Genomic DNA, 15726 nt, shown 5'->3' with positions numbered 1-15726 from the left:
TAGTTTGACATGTCACAGCAGGAAAAAACACAATGATAGCTGATCATGTTGCAGCTTTGGTTTCAGAGTCCTGCTATTGTGCAAATGGGCTCACTGAGACGTTTAAAAGCCATCGTTAATGTAATCAGTAACACTTGTGCTTCTGCTACTACAACCAGACACACACGATGTCTGCTGTGGAGAAAGACGAAATGACTTGGACGCAGTTTTAACGACTTCAAACTTATTGTACAATTGATTGTGTTGCACAGACTAAACAATGTGTTTAGTAAATGTTTCAGTCTAGAACTGTTGATCTCAGTCTTGAAATTTGCCATCTGGGCAAAGTAAACGAAATGTACAAGAGGAAAGTGAAGCAGTGAACCCCCCCTTTTTTTAGGACTCGTCATTTTAGTAGAAATGTGAGTAAACTACTTAACATTTCCATTTAAGTAACAAGCCTATAAAATAGTCTCTGTCTCTTAAACTGTTATTTGTTCAAAGACAAACTTAAGACTACTTAAACATCTCAGTGAGTCACGACGGTGTGACAGTGAGCCAATCTGTGCCAACCGATACCAACCCTGATCCTGAAATCAAAGCAGCAAAATTCATTTTACTTACACTTACACGTGTGCTTTTCCTGCTGTGATATGTCAAACTATCATGAGTGAGAAAGGCTGTTAGAGTCTGGCAGGAAGTTTGCTTCATATCCAAAATCAAGATGGGCCAAACCTGTCTATTAAAAAAATAAATTAGTTTGTTGTTGTAATTATAATTTGCTATGTTTAATCATTTTTATCATTAAACAAATATATATTTTAATAATGAACATTATTTTAAACTGTCCTTGTTTCTTTTAAGTTATATTAATTACAAATAATCTTTACATAAAACTTCTCAGTAATGTGTTCAACTTTCACATTTACTGGCTAAATATGAAAATAACCAACATTGTTCACTGTTCCTGTTAGAAAAGCATTTATCTCATGAATGCAGAACTCCATTAGCAATTTGTCCTGTTTTTAAAGGCTTATATATCTAAGATAGATATCTATCTATAGATATATATATATATATATATATATCTATATATATATATAGTTTCATCTTATAATAATAATGATATCTTTTAATGGTACTCAAAGGCACTTTACATGGTAACAAAAACACAGTAACAGAAACAGCAAAGGGAATCATATCAGTAAAAAAAGAATTACTGCAACAAATATAAACAACTATAAACAGGAAAGGCAAACCAGTATTAACAAAAACAATTGCACCAATTAATAAAAAGAGAAAAATGGGAGGACCGATGGGTCACAGATTAAAAGCAGATTTAAAGAGATGGGATCTGAGTGTGGTTTGGAAAGATGGGATTAAGGGAGAATAGCTGCAGGGGGAGAGAGCTGCAATGAAGAAAGTCCTGTTCCCCCAGGTCCGGTGCTTGGATGAGGTGAGCGGGGTGGGCAGGTTGGTGTCAGCGGATCTGAGGTTCTAAAACTAAATCCTCCATTGGCAAAGAAATGAAAAGATACATATCAGAACATCCTTCTTATTTTCTGCTCTTCTGTGCACGTGTATGTGCACATGCTCGAGTATATTTGTATCTGTGTGTCTTCCTGTAAAACGAGGGGAGGCAGAACTTTCCTTTCTGTTGCACCATGTCTCCACTGCCCCACAGTCACAGAAATCACTGGTTGTAGCAGGACAGATTGTTCATGAATTTTGAATTGATCCTTTTGGCTTTTATGAATTAGACATAGTCTTTGCCACAAGTCGTGCAAGCGTGTGCCATGGCGGATAGCTTGGAGGGATTGCCATGCAAAGTGGCTTACAGTTTACAGCAATGTAAGGGCAGAGTAGATAAACATATGCTGTGTTTGATCAGACCCAAAACATATTTTAGCATAAAGGATGTGGCGGCCATTATGTCTCACTGAGTCTTAGCCATCACTATAGGGTGAAGAAACAGTTTGTGCCTTGCAGGAAACACACGTAGAAAGGAAAAGCTGAATGGATAGGTCTGAGGAATAATAATAATCAATGCACAACAAAGGAGGAGACATACTGTCTGATTCCTGAGATATAATGTATCAGCCAAAGTGCACCTCCTTTGTCAGAGGAATACACACGCCTGCAATTGTTCAACAATTACTTATTTATCTTAATACGCCTGCCATAGGACTTTGTGTCAGGAAATGTTCAGACTCACTGAGGGTGTTCACTTCTGTTCCCGAGCAACAACAACATAAGTGACGCAGGATGGAGTCGAAGAAGATCAACAAGAGCTGTAGCTTTACTTAATGTTTCTCAGAGTCTCTTTAAGGGCAGCTCTGTTTTTCCTGTCTGCAGCCAGTCCAGTTAAGATCTCCTCTTCCCACACATATATATGTATGTACATATATATGTACTTGTCACAATCTAAGAGGTGTGAAAAAGGCAGGTCACTCACTGTAGGTTGTTGATTTAAAATGTTCAAGAAACTCAATGCTGCTCTCTCTACTATGAGAGAGCAGCAATGAGACGTACTGTGCATCTAAATTTTACTCACGGATATCATCAATCTGTATGTGGATAGCCTGAAAATACTGTAAGATATCCACGTTGTACCAGCAAATTAATTTGTTTTTGAGTTATTTAACTGACTTCTTTTTTATTATTATTAATTAGCTAGATCAAGGCAATCAAAATGGATTCTGTAATTACTTATTGTGTGATTTTGTGGCAAGCATTGGTCAGTGGTAAACAGCAAAATCATATATAGTATATGGCATTTCTCATGCAATTCTTTGAATTAAAGAAGAATAGACTACCACATACAGTTTGTATGATATCCACTGTGTCTTAGACACACACCAAACACAAAAATGTTAAAAAATCAAGTTTGTTAAAAAAAAAGAGAGAGAAAAGCAGAAATGTATCTCTGAAGTAATGGACAGAGTTCATTATTATATCATATCAAGTCCTAAGAGAGAATGTCTTTGTAAACCATATTGATTGGTCTTGAACAGATTTGCAATATCAGTGATCAAATCGGAACAAGCTTTGTCCAGAGAACCACTTTGGTCCTTTGAGATCCTTCAATATTTGTTTTTTAGCTTTATTCATTTCACTGCTGGCAAGAAACGAGGTTCCCACCAAATTCCACAGAGCTCAGTTTCACCCTCCCTCACTTTGCCTCACACCCTCTGATTTCTCCCCCCTCTCTCACTCATTTTCCCAGAAATGTTCAAATATGTTTCATCCCAACTATATTTTCTTTCTTGTTTTTTTTATTCTGTGCTTCATTAAAACCGGGAAATGTCATGCCTTAGCAACCAAAGTTTGGGGCAATTCACTATTTTTTCAGGGTTTACTGGAGATGATTTAATATGAGGAATATGGACCTGTTTCATAAAGTTTATGACCTGGCTGGGATTTATCACCAACCCGCTGAAACAGGCCAACGTCCGATAAAGCCACGGCGACTACAGTGCTCTGTTGGTCTTGGGTGTCTTTCAACATTATATGGATTAAAGTGGCTCTGGCAATTGTCTCTTTTTGAGTGGTTTAAAGGGCGTAATCCTGAGTTAATGAGAGTCTTGGTCACAGCAAAGTGACACTGAATTGTGAGAATCTGCCAAAGACTCAGCCTGAATACAATTAAGTCTTTATTTAAAGGATTTACTTAAAAAAAAAAAAAGCTTGCTAATTTAAAGACACAGTAGCTGAAATGTGTTTATGTTCCATTAAATCAAGTGTGACTTTCTTCAGTGCGATTCAGTTTCTCATTAAATTCTTATTACTATATATAATCCTGCCACATCAAAGCTAACATATGACTAAAACATGGATAAGTTAAGGTCAAACTTTGCTTTCCTCGACCCTCTTTTGGCAACACAGATGAGAAGTGAGTTATATGTATCGAATTCCCGCCGTCCAAGCTGTTCACATCCTCTCGGCTGACATTCACAACCCTAAGGGCTAAGTTGCCAAGCAGGTCACAATGTGATTCAAATCATTCCCAGACGCCACTTTCTCACAGATGCAAATGAAAAACAGAAGGGGACCCCCTGACTTTCCAGAGAAACCAATATTAGTATGATGTTGAAATAAGTCGTCTTGTTGCATTACAGTAAAGATAGAAATGGATTTATTGGTATAAGCAGCAGCATTACCACGAAGTTAACATGTTAAATCAATGACAACGCACACCTGAATTCCATTTTCCGATCGATTATTATGAATCACTTTGTTGAATAGTGGTAAAATAATACTGTACAGATATTTTCTTCCGTACACAAGGGTGCAAAACACTGTAGATTAGACACACACATGCCAGCACACACTCAAACAAACACAGGTTATTCACACATCAATATAGGGCAGTGTAGTTGTTTGGTAGTTAAATATGATTTCCATATAAAAGGAATAATTTGAATACTTGGAGTTCACTTTCTTGCCTAGAGTTTTAATACTTTTAAAAATCATAAACATCGAGCTATCTCCGTCTGAAGGTAACCACTCTTCCAGCAGCTCTAAAGTGCACAAATTGATTACTAATTATGTTTATATTGTGTATGTGGTTCTTCATATGGATTAAACAAAATATTTAAAGCATGTTAATTAGTCATTTTTAGAGGTGCTGGCAGGTTGATTTTTTTAGACAGAGTCAGGTCTTTATGCTGAGCTATGCTGAGCAAAGCTAAATATTGGAGCTATGCTGTGACTGTGAAGGGAAGGCAATGCTGAAGTGCCAGAAACTGCAGTTCCTCAAACAACCACTTGAGGGTGGGTACAGAAGTCAGTCAATCCTCATAGTACGGAAGCCCATTGCTGCCACCCCCCCCCAAAAAAAAATTTGGCTTAGTATCACGTAATTACGTGAAAAGTTTTATATTATATTACATATTATATCTATCACGTTAAAACGTGAAATTATCACGTTATTTCATGATATGGTGATATTTTCACGTTATAATGTGAAAACATCAAGTATGGTTTTACTTGGTTTACCAACACGTGTCCCTCACGGCATGGTTCAGTCTGTAAACTGACTATGGCTCGTCTACATAACTTAATTAAATTATACTTTAATCTTGGTTTGAGACATGGTGACATACTACAGTTGTTGAGCACTGTAGATGACATTGTTATCAGTATCAGTACAATTTTGAACATGGGGTTGTACCGAAGAAAGAATGAATTCGACCCTCTTGAGGTTTCATCGTTTCTCTGATCTGATCTCAAGTGAAACCATACTTGATGTTTTCACGTTATAACGTGAAAATATCACCATATCATGAAATAATGTGATAAATGCTTATCACGAAATAACGTGATACTTTCACGTTATAACGTCAAAATACCACATCATGAAATTACATGATAATTTCATATCACGAAATAACGTGATACTTTTGCGTTATAACATGAAACTTTTCACGTAATTACGTGATACTGAGCCACATTATTTTTTACCATTTTTTTTTTCCGTACCATAGGGCCCATACTTCCCAGCTGAAATAAACATGTTTACAGCCCGGTACAAAAAATGTTTTTTGATCTCTATAGCTAATTTCTCCAATCATGAAACTGTACTGCGTCTGAATTATTATTTACGTTTGTTACTGTCTATGGTTTACTCATCTAACTCTTGGCAAGAGAAGAATATATTCCAACATTTCAAACGAATCCATTTATATTTGGAGCATTTATGACCACCGTTAAAACTCATTTGCCTCTGTCATTACACAGGTAATGTAGTAAAATAAAATACAAATTGTTACTGCAATAATAACACTTTATAAAAGTGGATATATTCCATAGGTTATACAAGCATAAGAGTCACAATTATTGTTGGTTATATCTGATAAAATTCACAGTATTTAGAAGAAAAAAAAGCTAATTCCTGTCCATATTTGGACTGTGGTTATATCAGACCTGTCATAATGCATTACTTCATATATCCTTTGCTTGACTATGAAAATACAGACATGAACCTTATCCACTCTGAAACCTACAACCCTGCACTTGCTTTTGTGCCAGTGTATTTTGGCTTATTCGGACACCAGATATGATTATTTCATTTTTGGACTGCTAACTATAAGTTTGAAGGCCTGTGGATCATAATTACATTACGCAGAAATGTTTTCGGCCAGTGTAGGAATGCATCCTTTTTGTTTTCATTTTTTTCCTGATGAATTACAGAATGTTTTTGTCAAACATGAAGAAAATGAACTTTAGAACATTCTTCTGATTATACCACGAGTGTGAGTAAAATAAAATACACTGCACCACCACTTTTATGGAAAATTAATTGTTGCTCGAGTCAGTAACATGCTTTCCTGTTTTCCACAGCCAACGAGTAGTGAGCTCCTGGGGACAGCGCATACTCATTTTCCATCATTCCCTCTGACAGCAGGCAGTCTGCTTTTTCCTTCCTGTAGCTTTGTGCATCCTTCCCAGTAGTGTTGCCCTTTACAGGAATAGCATGCTCAGCTACCGATTGAAAGTAATTTATAGTCACTGTTCAGCTGCATCCTGTTTAAGAGTCCTCCTCCTCCTCTTTATCCCACTCTCCCCCTCCTTGTCTCACGCTACAGCGTCACTATCTGTGGGTGTGGGAATACGAGGAGTTTGTTTAAGGAAGTTTTACCCGCTGAGAGGACTGGGCAACTTCACAGAAATGTACACCAAATCCATTGTTTGTTCCTTTCAAGTCCACTTCCTAATCCATCTCTGCTAGGCTTATATGTTGTTTCAGTGGTCCTAAGGATGTGCATTTATTGTCTTTTTGATGTTTATATTTCAGGGTGAGCGATGGTTGCATTTTAAAAAAAGCTGCTGGGTATATGGAAGAGCAGTGGAAACAATCCTCAGAATCCCCACAAGAGATCAGTCGCTGTCTTTCCTGATGCTGCGATCAGTATGGAGGTTGTTTGGTTCGGGGCTTTTACACTGGATACTGGTACCATTCATGGGTCCGATGCTGCTCAGCTGGTTGTCAGAGAAACACCAGCAACACAAACACGACTAAGAACATGTGAAGAGAGAAAAAAGAGAAGAATTCAAATAAATACTTGAACGTTTTAGGAAATATATTTCTATTTTTGCAGTTAGATAAGAGGATACTGGTATCAGTCTTATCTAACGCTCTGCAAGAAAATAGCAGTGTGTTTTCCAAAAACTGTGAACATCAATATAGACATTTATGGCAAGTAAAAACTTTCTCCACATGTGTAGCTACTCTTGTTTGCTCCCCCAACCTCCTCCTCACATCCCCTTTAACGTGGAAAGTTAAGGCATGGTTTATCTCCAGCCCAGTTAATTTGCAGTGTGTGACCTCAGCCATACAAAGTGAATACATGAATCACCAGACTGCTTTTTACATGTTGCTCATGGAATGTCATCACCGTCACGGTCTCTGTGTCATTGACGAGGGCCCGGAGTTCACTGTTTGCTTTACTGGCCAGACTAAATCTCTAAAGTGTGTGCGTGATAAGGAGTGAGTGTTTGAAAGTGCCTTGTCGCATTAATATCCTTCTGTCGTGGGGGAGGTGCTTTACCTTGAAGCAGTTTTTAAACTTCTTGCTGACAAAGTAGAGGATTATGGGGTTTATGCAGGAGTTGATTGTTGCCATGTTGATACCAAGAAAATCCAGGACCAGCAGGAAACTGAAAATCGAAAATAGAAGAAAGGTGTTATTTTTACTGAGCACCGCTGAGGCCTTTTAATGCTTTTGGATGCAGTTACAATACAATTTAATGGTAAGCCTGGTTTCTGTCAGCTTTTTTGAAATAAAAATTAAGACCAGGATACATTTACATTTATATAAAAGTTAATTCAGTGGAAGCCTCCTGGGGACACTTCCTCCACCTTTAGCCTTTAGACCTTTTAAGTGATTTTTGTCTAAGAGGATGGGTCTTACAGTACAGTAACTCACTTAAGCAGCTCACAACGCAACGGATCTCTCTCGGAGTAAACTTTTTTCTTAAGGAGCCTGCTGAGGTGCAGTGGGAACCAGCAGAGGGCAAAGATGAGGACGAGGCAGAAGACAGCTTTGGCCACTTCCCTCCTCTGCAGAGAGAAACAACAGATTCAATTCCACCATTAGAGAGATGTTGAAGTTTGTGTAATGAAGGATTAGAGATTAAAATAAACACTGTTGACTGAGCCAATGTGGATTTGCTTTAGACCCTCAAAATGTTGTGTTTAACTGATAAAGTCACATTACAAATGTTACTTTTAGTGAAATAAACACCAGATATTATGTAGCTTCGTTAGAGTTTTGCATTATTTGTTGCACATTATTATTTAGAAGTATCGTCCAACCTGTTTGAGGTGCTCACTGAGTGCAATCCGAAGGCTGCCATTCCTGTGGTTAAGCATCTCACAGGTCATCAGGGTGTAGAACACAGCGGTGCAGATCAGTGGTACGCAAAAGTAGAAGCCGAACAGCCACCAGTCCTTTGCATCCCTGTAGAACTATAGGTAAACAAGCACATGCAAAAAAGTAAGTTATACTTAAATACTTATTTCTGAAAAATAAATACATGAAGTGACCTGGTAGTTGAGTAAAAAAAGATGTGTTGAGACTCCAAGCTGACCTATCCACATACTCTTTCACACAACTCCACCTCCCACTATCTTTCACATGATGTAAAGTACTGCTGTAAGTCCTAAACAGATCTAAGACTTCCTCTGACTTAATACAAATCTGTAATTGCTCATTTCTCACCAAAGGCTGTATAGCAAGGCTCTCTCTTATTGTTTGTGTTATTGTACTCCACTATAGAAGTAAAGCTAAAATCATTTAGCTTGAGCAGGCATGATCCTGGTAATAAGAATCTATGCTGTTATAACTGAACCTGACTCAGCTCTAAACCACCAGACTATCCCAGTATGCTGTTGCGAGCGTGATATGTGTGCTCTGTGTAGTGTACTAAAATCTGAAAACAAAACACTTCTGGTCCATCTGGTTCTCTCTCTCTCTCTGTTCTTGAAAACATTGTAAGTATCTCTAAGTACCACAGTTGTCTGAACCTTATTACACTTTTCATGAAAAACAAAAATGTTTTTGTGTTTGGTGTTTTGCTGGTAAAAAAAAAAAAACAGATCTACTCCAAGCTCTGGCCTCATGAGTACCAACATAAACAACATTTGTTGAGAAAGTATTTTAAAATAATAAAAAATGGACCATTACAATGCTAATAAATAATGCTGTTACTTTGCTCAGACCTTTGTGTTGTATCGCTGATATCTGATATGATACATGTGGCTCAGCTTGAGGCCCCAGATTTCAGGCCTCAGTAATTGCACTTGGCCTGCAATCAATTATGTTCTTCAAAGATGTGGAAAAGGCCACGATCACTTGGAGAGAGTAACTAGACCAGGTTCATTTCTTCGTTTCACATATCAGTGATAGTGTCATTTTATTGTTGTTGAGGCTCTAAAAATATCTTTCCCTATAACCAAAATAGCATATCCATGTGCCAGCTGCACATTAAAAATACTCTTTAATGCCAAACAAGCAAGAGGCAATGGAAATAATAAGTTGACCTTGTGCTTTCACTTTGAGTTGTCCTCCTGCAGATGGATTTCTTATCAACTTTAGTCACGCAAAATACAACCACCCTCCTGCATGAGGATCATGACACCATGTGCTATACAGCACGTCCTGGCCATAATACAAGCACAACTTTAGGACACAAAGCACTTTTCTTATCTAAATATGATAATAAAAAATAAAAAAACATACCACCATGAAGTCACTCTTCGGGTTAAGCATGCAGGTGCGCATGCTCTGGTTCCTGTAGGTATGGGAGATTATGTCGTAGCCAATAGCCTCTGGTACTGCCAGAAAGAATGACAGCACCCAGACAGACACAATCTCAATGACTGTCAACAGAGGGATGCCCACTCCCTGAACTCTGCTCCAGGATGCCACGGCCCTGTACCTGTGATGGGCAGACAGGATCCAGACATAACACAAGATGAATCAGACATATTAAATTGATCTGATTGAAATAATACGATTACAGGATAGTGAGTTACTGCAACAGGAATGATGAGAGAGCACTCATGGGATACAAATCAAAAAACTGAAATTAGAAAGTATAAAGTGTAACACGATTACTTTGATATGAATAAAAAGCCAATTTATTAATTGACACAACAGTTCGGTGGCTTTCAGTCACAGCTCCATCATTAAATAGGAATCAGTGAAGTCATCTTTTTCTTTTCTTTGTCTCTTCTGACTGACAAAGCTAACAACATTTTCTTTATGCATGGCAGCACACCAAACACAACAAACTGCTCAGTCAGCAAAGAATATCAAAATGTTAAGAATTAATGAGGAGAGATGATCAATTGTTTATTTTAAATATCTAATATTTATATTTTTGTGAAGCCTCCAAACAGACTGGCCCATGTTGGCAGAGAGGTCTGTCTGTTGGCTTGTGTTTCCTAATGCACTGAATACTTGTTTGCTTGTTTGTTTCATTAATGGAAACCACTTGTCGAAATGTTTTAGTAAAATCCTGCATCAAGATTTTATGGCAAAAACAATATATTTTTCATGACACATTTGAATTTCTCTGTTGAACAACATGGCGGCATTTATATTTTACTAAGTGGTTATGTATCCACCTTTTTCTCTTCCTCCAACATTGAAAAGATACAAAAGATTCTCAAGTACGTTCATAATACACACCCACACACACAAACACACACACAAAGAAATGCTACACATTTCCTGGAAACAAACACAGAACACCTGCTCTCGAAGACAACTGTACAGCACTGCAGCCTGCCTATTTCTCATAATAGAGGTCATTAAATATATCTGCTTAGTTGAACCTTGGAGCCTATCCAGTGTGGGCGGTTGAGCATCTTATCTCTAAAGTTGTGTCTAGTGCAAAAAGTGAAATGACACTGAGCTTCAACTCTTCATGATCATCATTTATTCATTATGGGATTCTTATAAAGGCACTATTAAAAAGAACACTTGCTATCAAGGTAGAGTTTTTAATATTAACAACGTATGTAATGAGTTTACAGTGCATACACTTAACATAGCATTTAAAATAAATGACTGAATAATTCCATTAAAGAAGTTAAGAGCATCTTACAAAAGAGCTCATCGCAAAAGTTTTCGAACACTGAGGCATCAAACAGCGTAGCGGAGAGATAATTAACATCCCACTGAGATTCAGTATCGACTGACTCAGTGCTTTAAAAGTGAAAGTGATCATCGGTTCATCTAAGCAAACCTTAACGTCATTAAATTGGAATCAAATCAAAATATGAATATATTTTTTGAAACCAAATCGAATTTGTTAAATTTTCTTTCCAGTGATTTGACTGCACCTCCTCAAATACTGTTCAATAGTATCTAATTTTTCAACTATGACAAAAAAAATATCTGGAGTATTGTGATTCTTTCGGGGTTCAGGATGTGCACAAACAGTGCTTGCTTTGTGAATGCAGTGTAAAGTTTCTGATTTTGATTGTTTCTAATCAAATAAAGCCTTCTGTATGAAAATGAGACACAGTTATAATGTCAGAAAGGTTTTGGAGAATGAATGAATTTACCAAACATCATAAAGATATGCACAAAAAAGATCATAACAAAGTCATACTTGGTTCACTTTTTGTTTTGATTTAATAATTTATACTGAGAAACCTTTTATTGCTGGTGTGCCAAAACTAACTCCTCTAATGTCAAAGCTCTTAATAAAACAGTGTGGAGTGTAAAAGCACTGACCTGTCCACGCTGAGAGCACACAAGTTGAGAACGGTGATGCCCACAGAGGCTTTCTGCAGGAAGGGCACCATCTTACACAGACACAAGCCAAAAGTAGTGTCGGCAAAAGGCCATTTTATCACCAGGAGCTGCCGGAAAAATCACAAGCAAAAGCTGTCACATAAATACATAAATGCATTTATTGTTAAACATTCATTACATGCACACTAATATAATTTGTCATAAAATCACTGGTGGCTTATCGAAAGTACAAAGTAGCTGATTTAAAGTCAAATTTAATTTGTCTTATGAGTCATTATGGAGCTGTTAATCTCATTTGTTACTGAAATCATGATGACCATCATAAAAATCTATGTAAGGCAAGTTTATTGGAGGCCGAGTTACATCAAAGACCTCTCAGCGTCATCCTTACGTCAGAGTGAGTTAAGTCTGACAAGGACCATATGGAGCTCATCAGCTGATAAAACTTTCACATCTCCCACAAACGTGCAACCTCTAAAAACCTAGAACCAAAACTTTAATAACAACTCAGTGTGTTGTCACTAGGATCTCAGAGCCACTTCCATGACCTCTTATAAAATTACTTCCCCTGGGAAAATAAATCAAGGCCATGTGAACGGAGAGCTTTGTTTCCATCACAGTGGCCTTGGCACTTCTTCGTCAGTCCGATAAAACCTGGGTTAAACAAGTTTCTCAAAGCTGAAGCGAAAGGAAGAACCACATGGTGCTTCCCGGTGCTCCATTGTTTTCCTTGTCCTCTTCAAGTTCCCCAGGAGCAGAGAAGTGCAGCAGAGAGGAAAGGAGCCCACGTCACTGTTTTAGTGTATAAGTAGCTGATTATTTTTGGAAACACTGTTAGTGCCCCGAGGAAGCGAGCACGGGGTTTCAGCATTGTAGACGTGGCTCTGTCCTTGTTTGCTCATAAACACCCCCCCCCTCATCAGACTTCTATTTCCTTTTTGCACATGTGCTGCTCGGACAACAAAGTCACCATGCCTTCAAAGTCCCAAGTTAATTCTAACCAGGTGGCTCTTTCATTTTTCACTTGTGTCTCATAATGCACTGGGGAGATCAGCTTGACTGATCACTTTATTTTGCCATCATTCTTGATTGTTATTCAAAGCCTGACACTATCTACTGGTGTAAATCAACCCATGACAGGAGTCCTAACTATAATCTATCATCATTAAGTGCTTCATATTTTAAAGGCGAACATTAAGAACGTGAGCGCGTCACCAACACAGCTATCACTCTCAGACTGATTAACAGGTCTATCGAAAGGACGATTTAAATGTTTTCTGATATGGTTAAAGGTTTGTTTACATCTGTAATGTTCATAACAGGACCGAAATAAGCAACATGTGATAATTATGAAAAGCTTAGGGACATTTTATGACAAAATTTCTGAGGGAAAAAAACATTACAGATGGGATTTTGATAAAGTGAAAAGTTCAAAACTCCACAAGTGATTTATGACTTGAGCAGCACCAAATACTTTTTTTTTCGGGGGGAAAAATAAAATCTCTAGATAAGGGGTGAGTGACTAATACCCCAGGTCATTACAAGGCCACTGGCATGTGTGACTACAGCCAGATTCCCATGTTTTTTTAAGCCAGTCATATCCCTGCTCCTCTCATCACCAATCTGCCCACATGAGGACGATAGCGACGTTCTGCTGATTACACTTTCCCGTCTATTTGCACCCTCCCTTGCCCCCTTCCCTACTTCCTGTCTGCAATATTCCACTTTATCTCTGCATATCACCTCCATTGTTGCTGCATTCCATCATATCAACACCTGTCACCCGTGAGCTTAGCTTTGAAAATAGGGTTAAAAGTTTAATTAAACATGCACCAACAGAGTGAAAAATGTACCTTGTATATGGCCATGGGTATAACAACGATTATGTAGATAAGGTCTCCCAATGCCAGACTGGCAATGAGAGCGTTTGGCCCGTTCCTCATGCACTTGTGCTGGTATATAATCCTAAGCAGGGTGGCATTCCCAATCAGGCCGATCACAAACACTGTAATGGAGATGATGGTGTTGATGTACTTAAAGTAGTTCCTAATGGTAGTGGGTGAAGTGCACATTGGTGGTGGAACTGGCCTCTTTATGACAGATTCATTTGCTGATCCAACGACTTGTGCATTAGCTTCTGGGACCCCAGGTTGGATGCCAGACCCCGTACTGAGGCTGATGGTGCTGTAGAAACCTGGAGACTGGGTGGAATGGTCGAAAGAACCCGTCTCTGCGTCAGCTCTGTTTATCTGGCACATTCCTCTGGCTGCCATACAGGCCATTAGCACCAACATATGTACAGCCGGGATGCCCATTATGGAACACATTCAATGCTTTGATTTCACTGATTGAAAGACTGTCCCACGATATCACTGAAGAGAAAAGAAAAGAAATAACAAGAGGAACATTTGGTTATTTTTCAGACAAGACATTTATGGGTGAAACTTCACAGTTGGTTTCACATTAAAATCTCAACAAAGTGGAATATTATATGTCAGTTACAAGAGAGTTAAACAGCATCACTGTCCTTTCAAAAGCTGCGAGGAAGTTAAACAACTTCGTCAAGACATCAAAAAGGTTTTGCCAAGGGGGGCACAGATGGGAGATGCCAAGACCAGTTACAGTCAGACAGAGCGCGTTTGGGCATCTCGTTTGCTCTCAGTCGTCTCTGGAAGTAGGAGCTGTCTGTTATGTCTTTGTGTCAATAATGTTGCAGCTACACAGCGAGGCTTTAATGCTGTTTTCACAGTGAGCCCCTTACGTAGGTTTGTAATTGAATGATTTCCTCAGTTATGCACTCTCCCTCTGTATCTAATTTGGAACGGTTTAAACGTGTGGTTACAAAACGAGGAGCTTTTTCATAAAGAAAGAAGTACTGCAGGGCTGATTTCCAGTCAGCATTTATTAAAGTAGATAATCAGAATCAGCAAAACAAAACACATACCTTGGATTAACCTCCAAAATAGTTCTTTACTTGACTATAATCCAGTGATTCGTTTATTGTTTTAAATTGTTTTCAAATTTGCTATTTTAATGATTTTAAATTACATTCTCTTTTTAATTTTTAATTTCTATTGCTATTGCTTGTCTTAATGTCAAATGTTTTTCCTTGCCTCTGTAAAGCACTATGAATTGCCTTGTGTACGAATTGTGCTATACAAATAAACTTGCCTTGCCTTGCCTATAAATATATAGATTTCTTTGCAGATTTTCTGAATTTACAGAGATCTTTACCTTTACTGGCTCTTCACAACAAACTTTCTGGACAAAATCAGTGTAATTCATTCCCCAAAACTCCTGGTAAAGAGCAGATAAAGTTTCAAACTGTCAGATCGATAGTGAAGCCCTTTTCATCATGTCACAGCACTGGCACACTCTTATAGCCCAGAGTTCTTCCTGTTCAAAGTCCCAGCTGTCACCAAGTACACAAAGAACTATTTAGCAGCCAGCCCTTCAAGTAGCATCACAGTTTAGCATCAGCATGACACTGCTGGGATCTGTGACAGCACGCAAACTGATCTATCCATAAATAATAAATACGTTTGGTTTTCACCTACCTCTTCTAAAATGTCTGCCTGGCCCCCTTGGAAACCGTCAGGCAAACTTTCGGCTGAAGCCCCAAGACATCTGTATCACATCACATGAGTAATTAACGCACTATCAAAGCCGCACCATATCCCACTTGGTTTGAGCAATGCACCCGTCTGCTCTGAGGTGCCTTCGCATTATGGCTCAGAGTTTCCTGTGGAGAGTTTGCAGTATGTCTGAGTGTGTGTGTGTGTGTGTGTGTGTGTGTGTGTGTGCATGTGTGTGGAGTTGTGTGTATCTCTGCATGAGTGTGTCTGTGTCAGAGCACCAGTGAGACACTTTGACTGGGTGGGATAGTAAATCTCCACCTCCCTTTGGTAACAGACTGGGCCCCCCTTTGGAAACATCACCCCCCTCTCTCCTCACTCTCAGAGGCACCGCCTGCTGA

At 38.5% G+C, this 15726-nt stretch overlaps 1 protein-coding gene across 1 annotated transcript; it reads right to left on the bottom strand.

Annotated features, from left to right (window-relative positions):
* Positions 1-5578: 5578 nt before the first annotated feature.
* On the bottom strand, positions 5579-15566 carry ednraa (endothelin receptor type Aa). The gene is made up of 8 exons (XM_010729462.3): positions 15308-15566; positions 13604-14122; positions 11730-11857; positions 9723-9921; positions 8297-8449; positions 7908-8041; positions 7530-7638; positions 5579-6996 (listed from the first exon to the last, which is right to left on the bottom strand). The coding sequence occupies exons 2-8, from the start codon at positions 14075-14077 to the stop codon at positions 6859-6861; spliced, it is 1335 nt and encodes a 444-aa protein (XP_010727764.2). The 5' UTR covers positions 14078-14122; positions 15308-15566; the 3' UTR covers positions 5579-6858.
* Between the last annotated feature and the right edge of the window lie 160 nt (positions 15567-15726).

The sequence above is a fragment of the Larimichthys crocea genome, chromosome X, assembly GCF_000972845.2.
Source record: "Larimichthys crocea isolate SSNF chromosome X, L_crocea_2.0, whole genome shotgun sequence".
NCBI lineage: Eukaryota > Metazoa > Chordata > Actinopteri > Sciaenidae > Larimichthys > Larimichthys crocea.
This window is presented reverse-complemented; position numbering and strand designations above follow the sequence as displayed.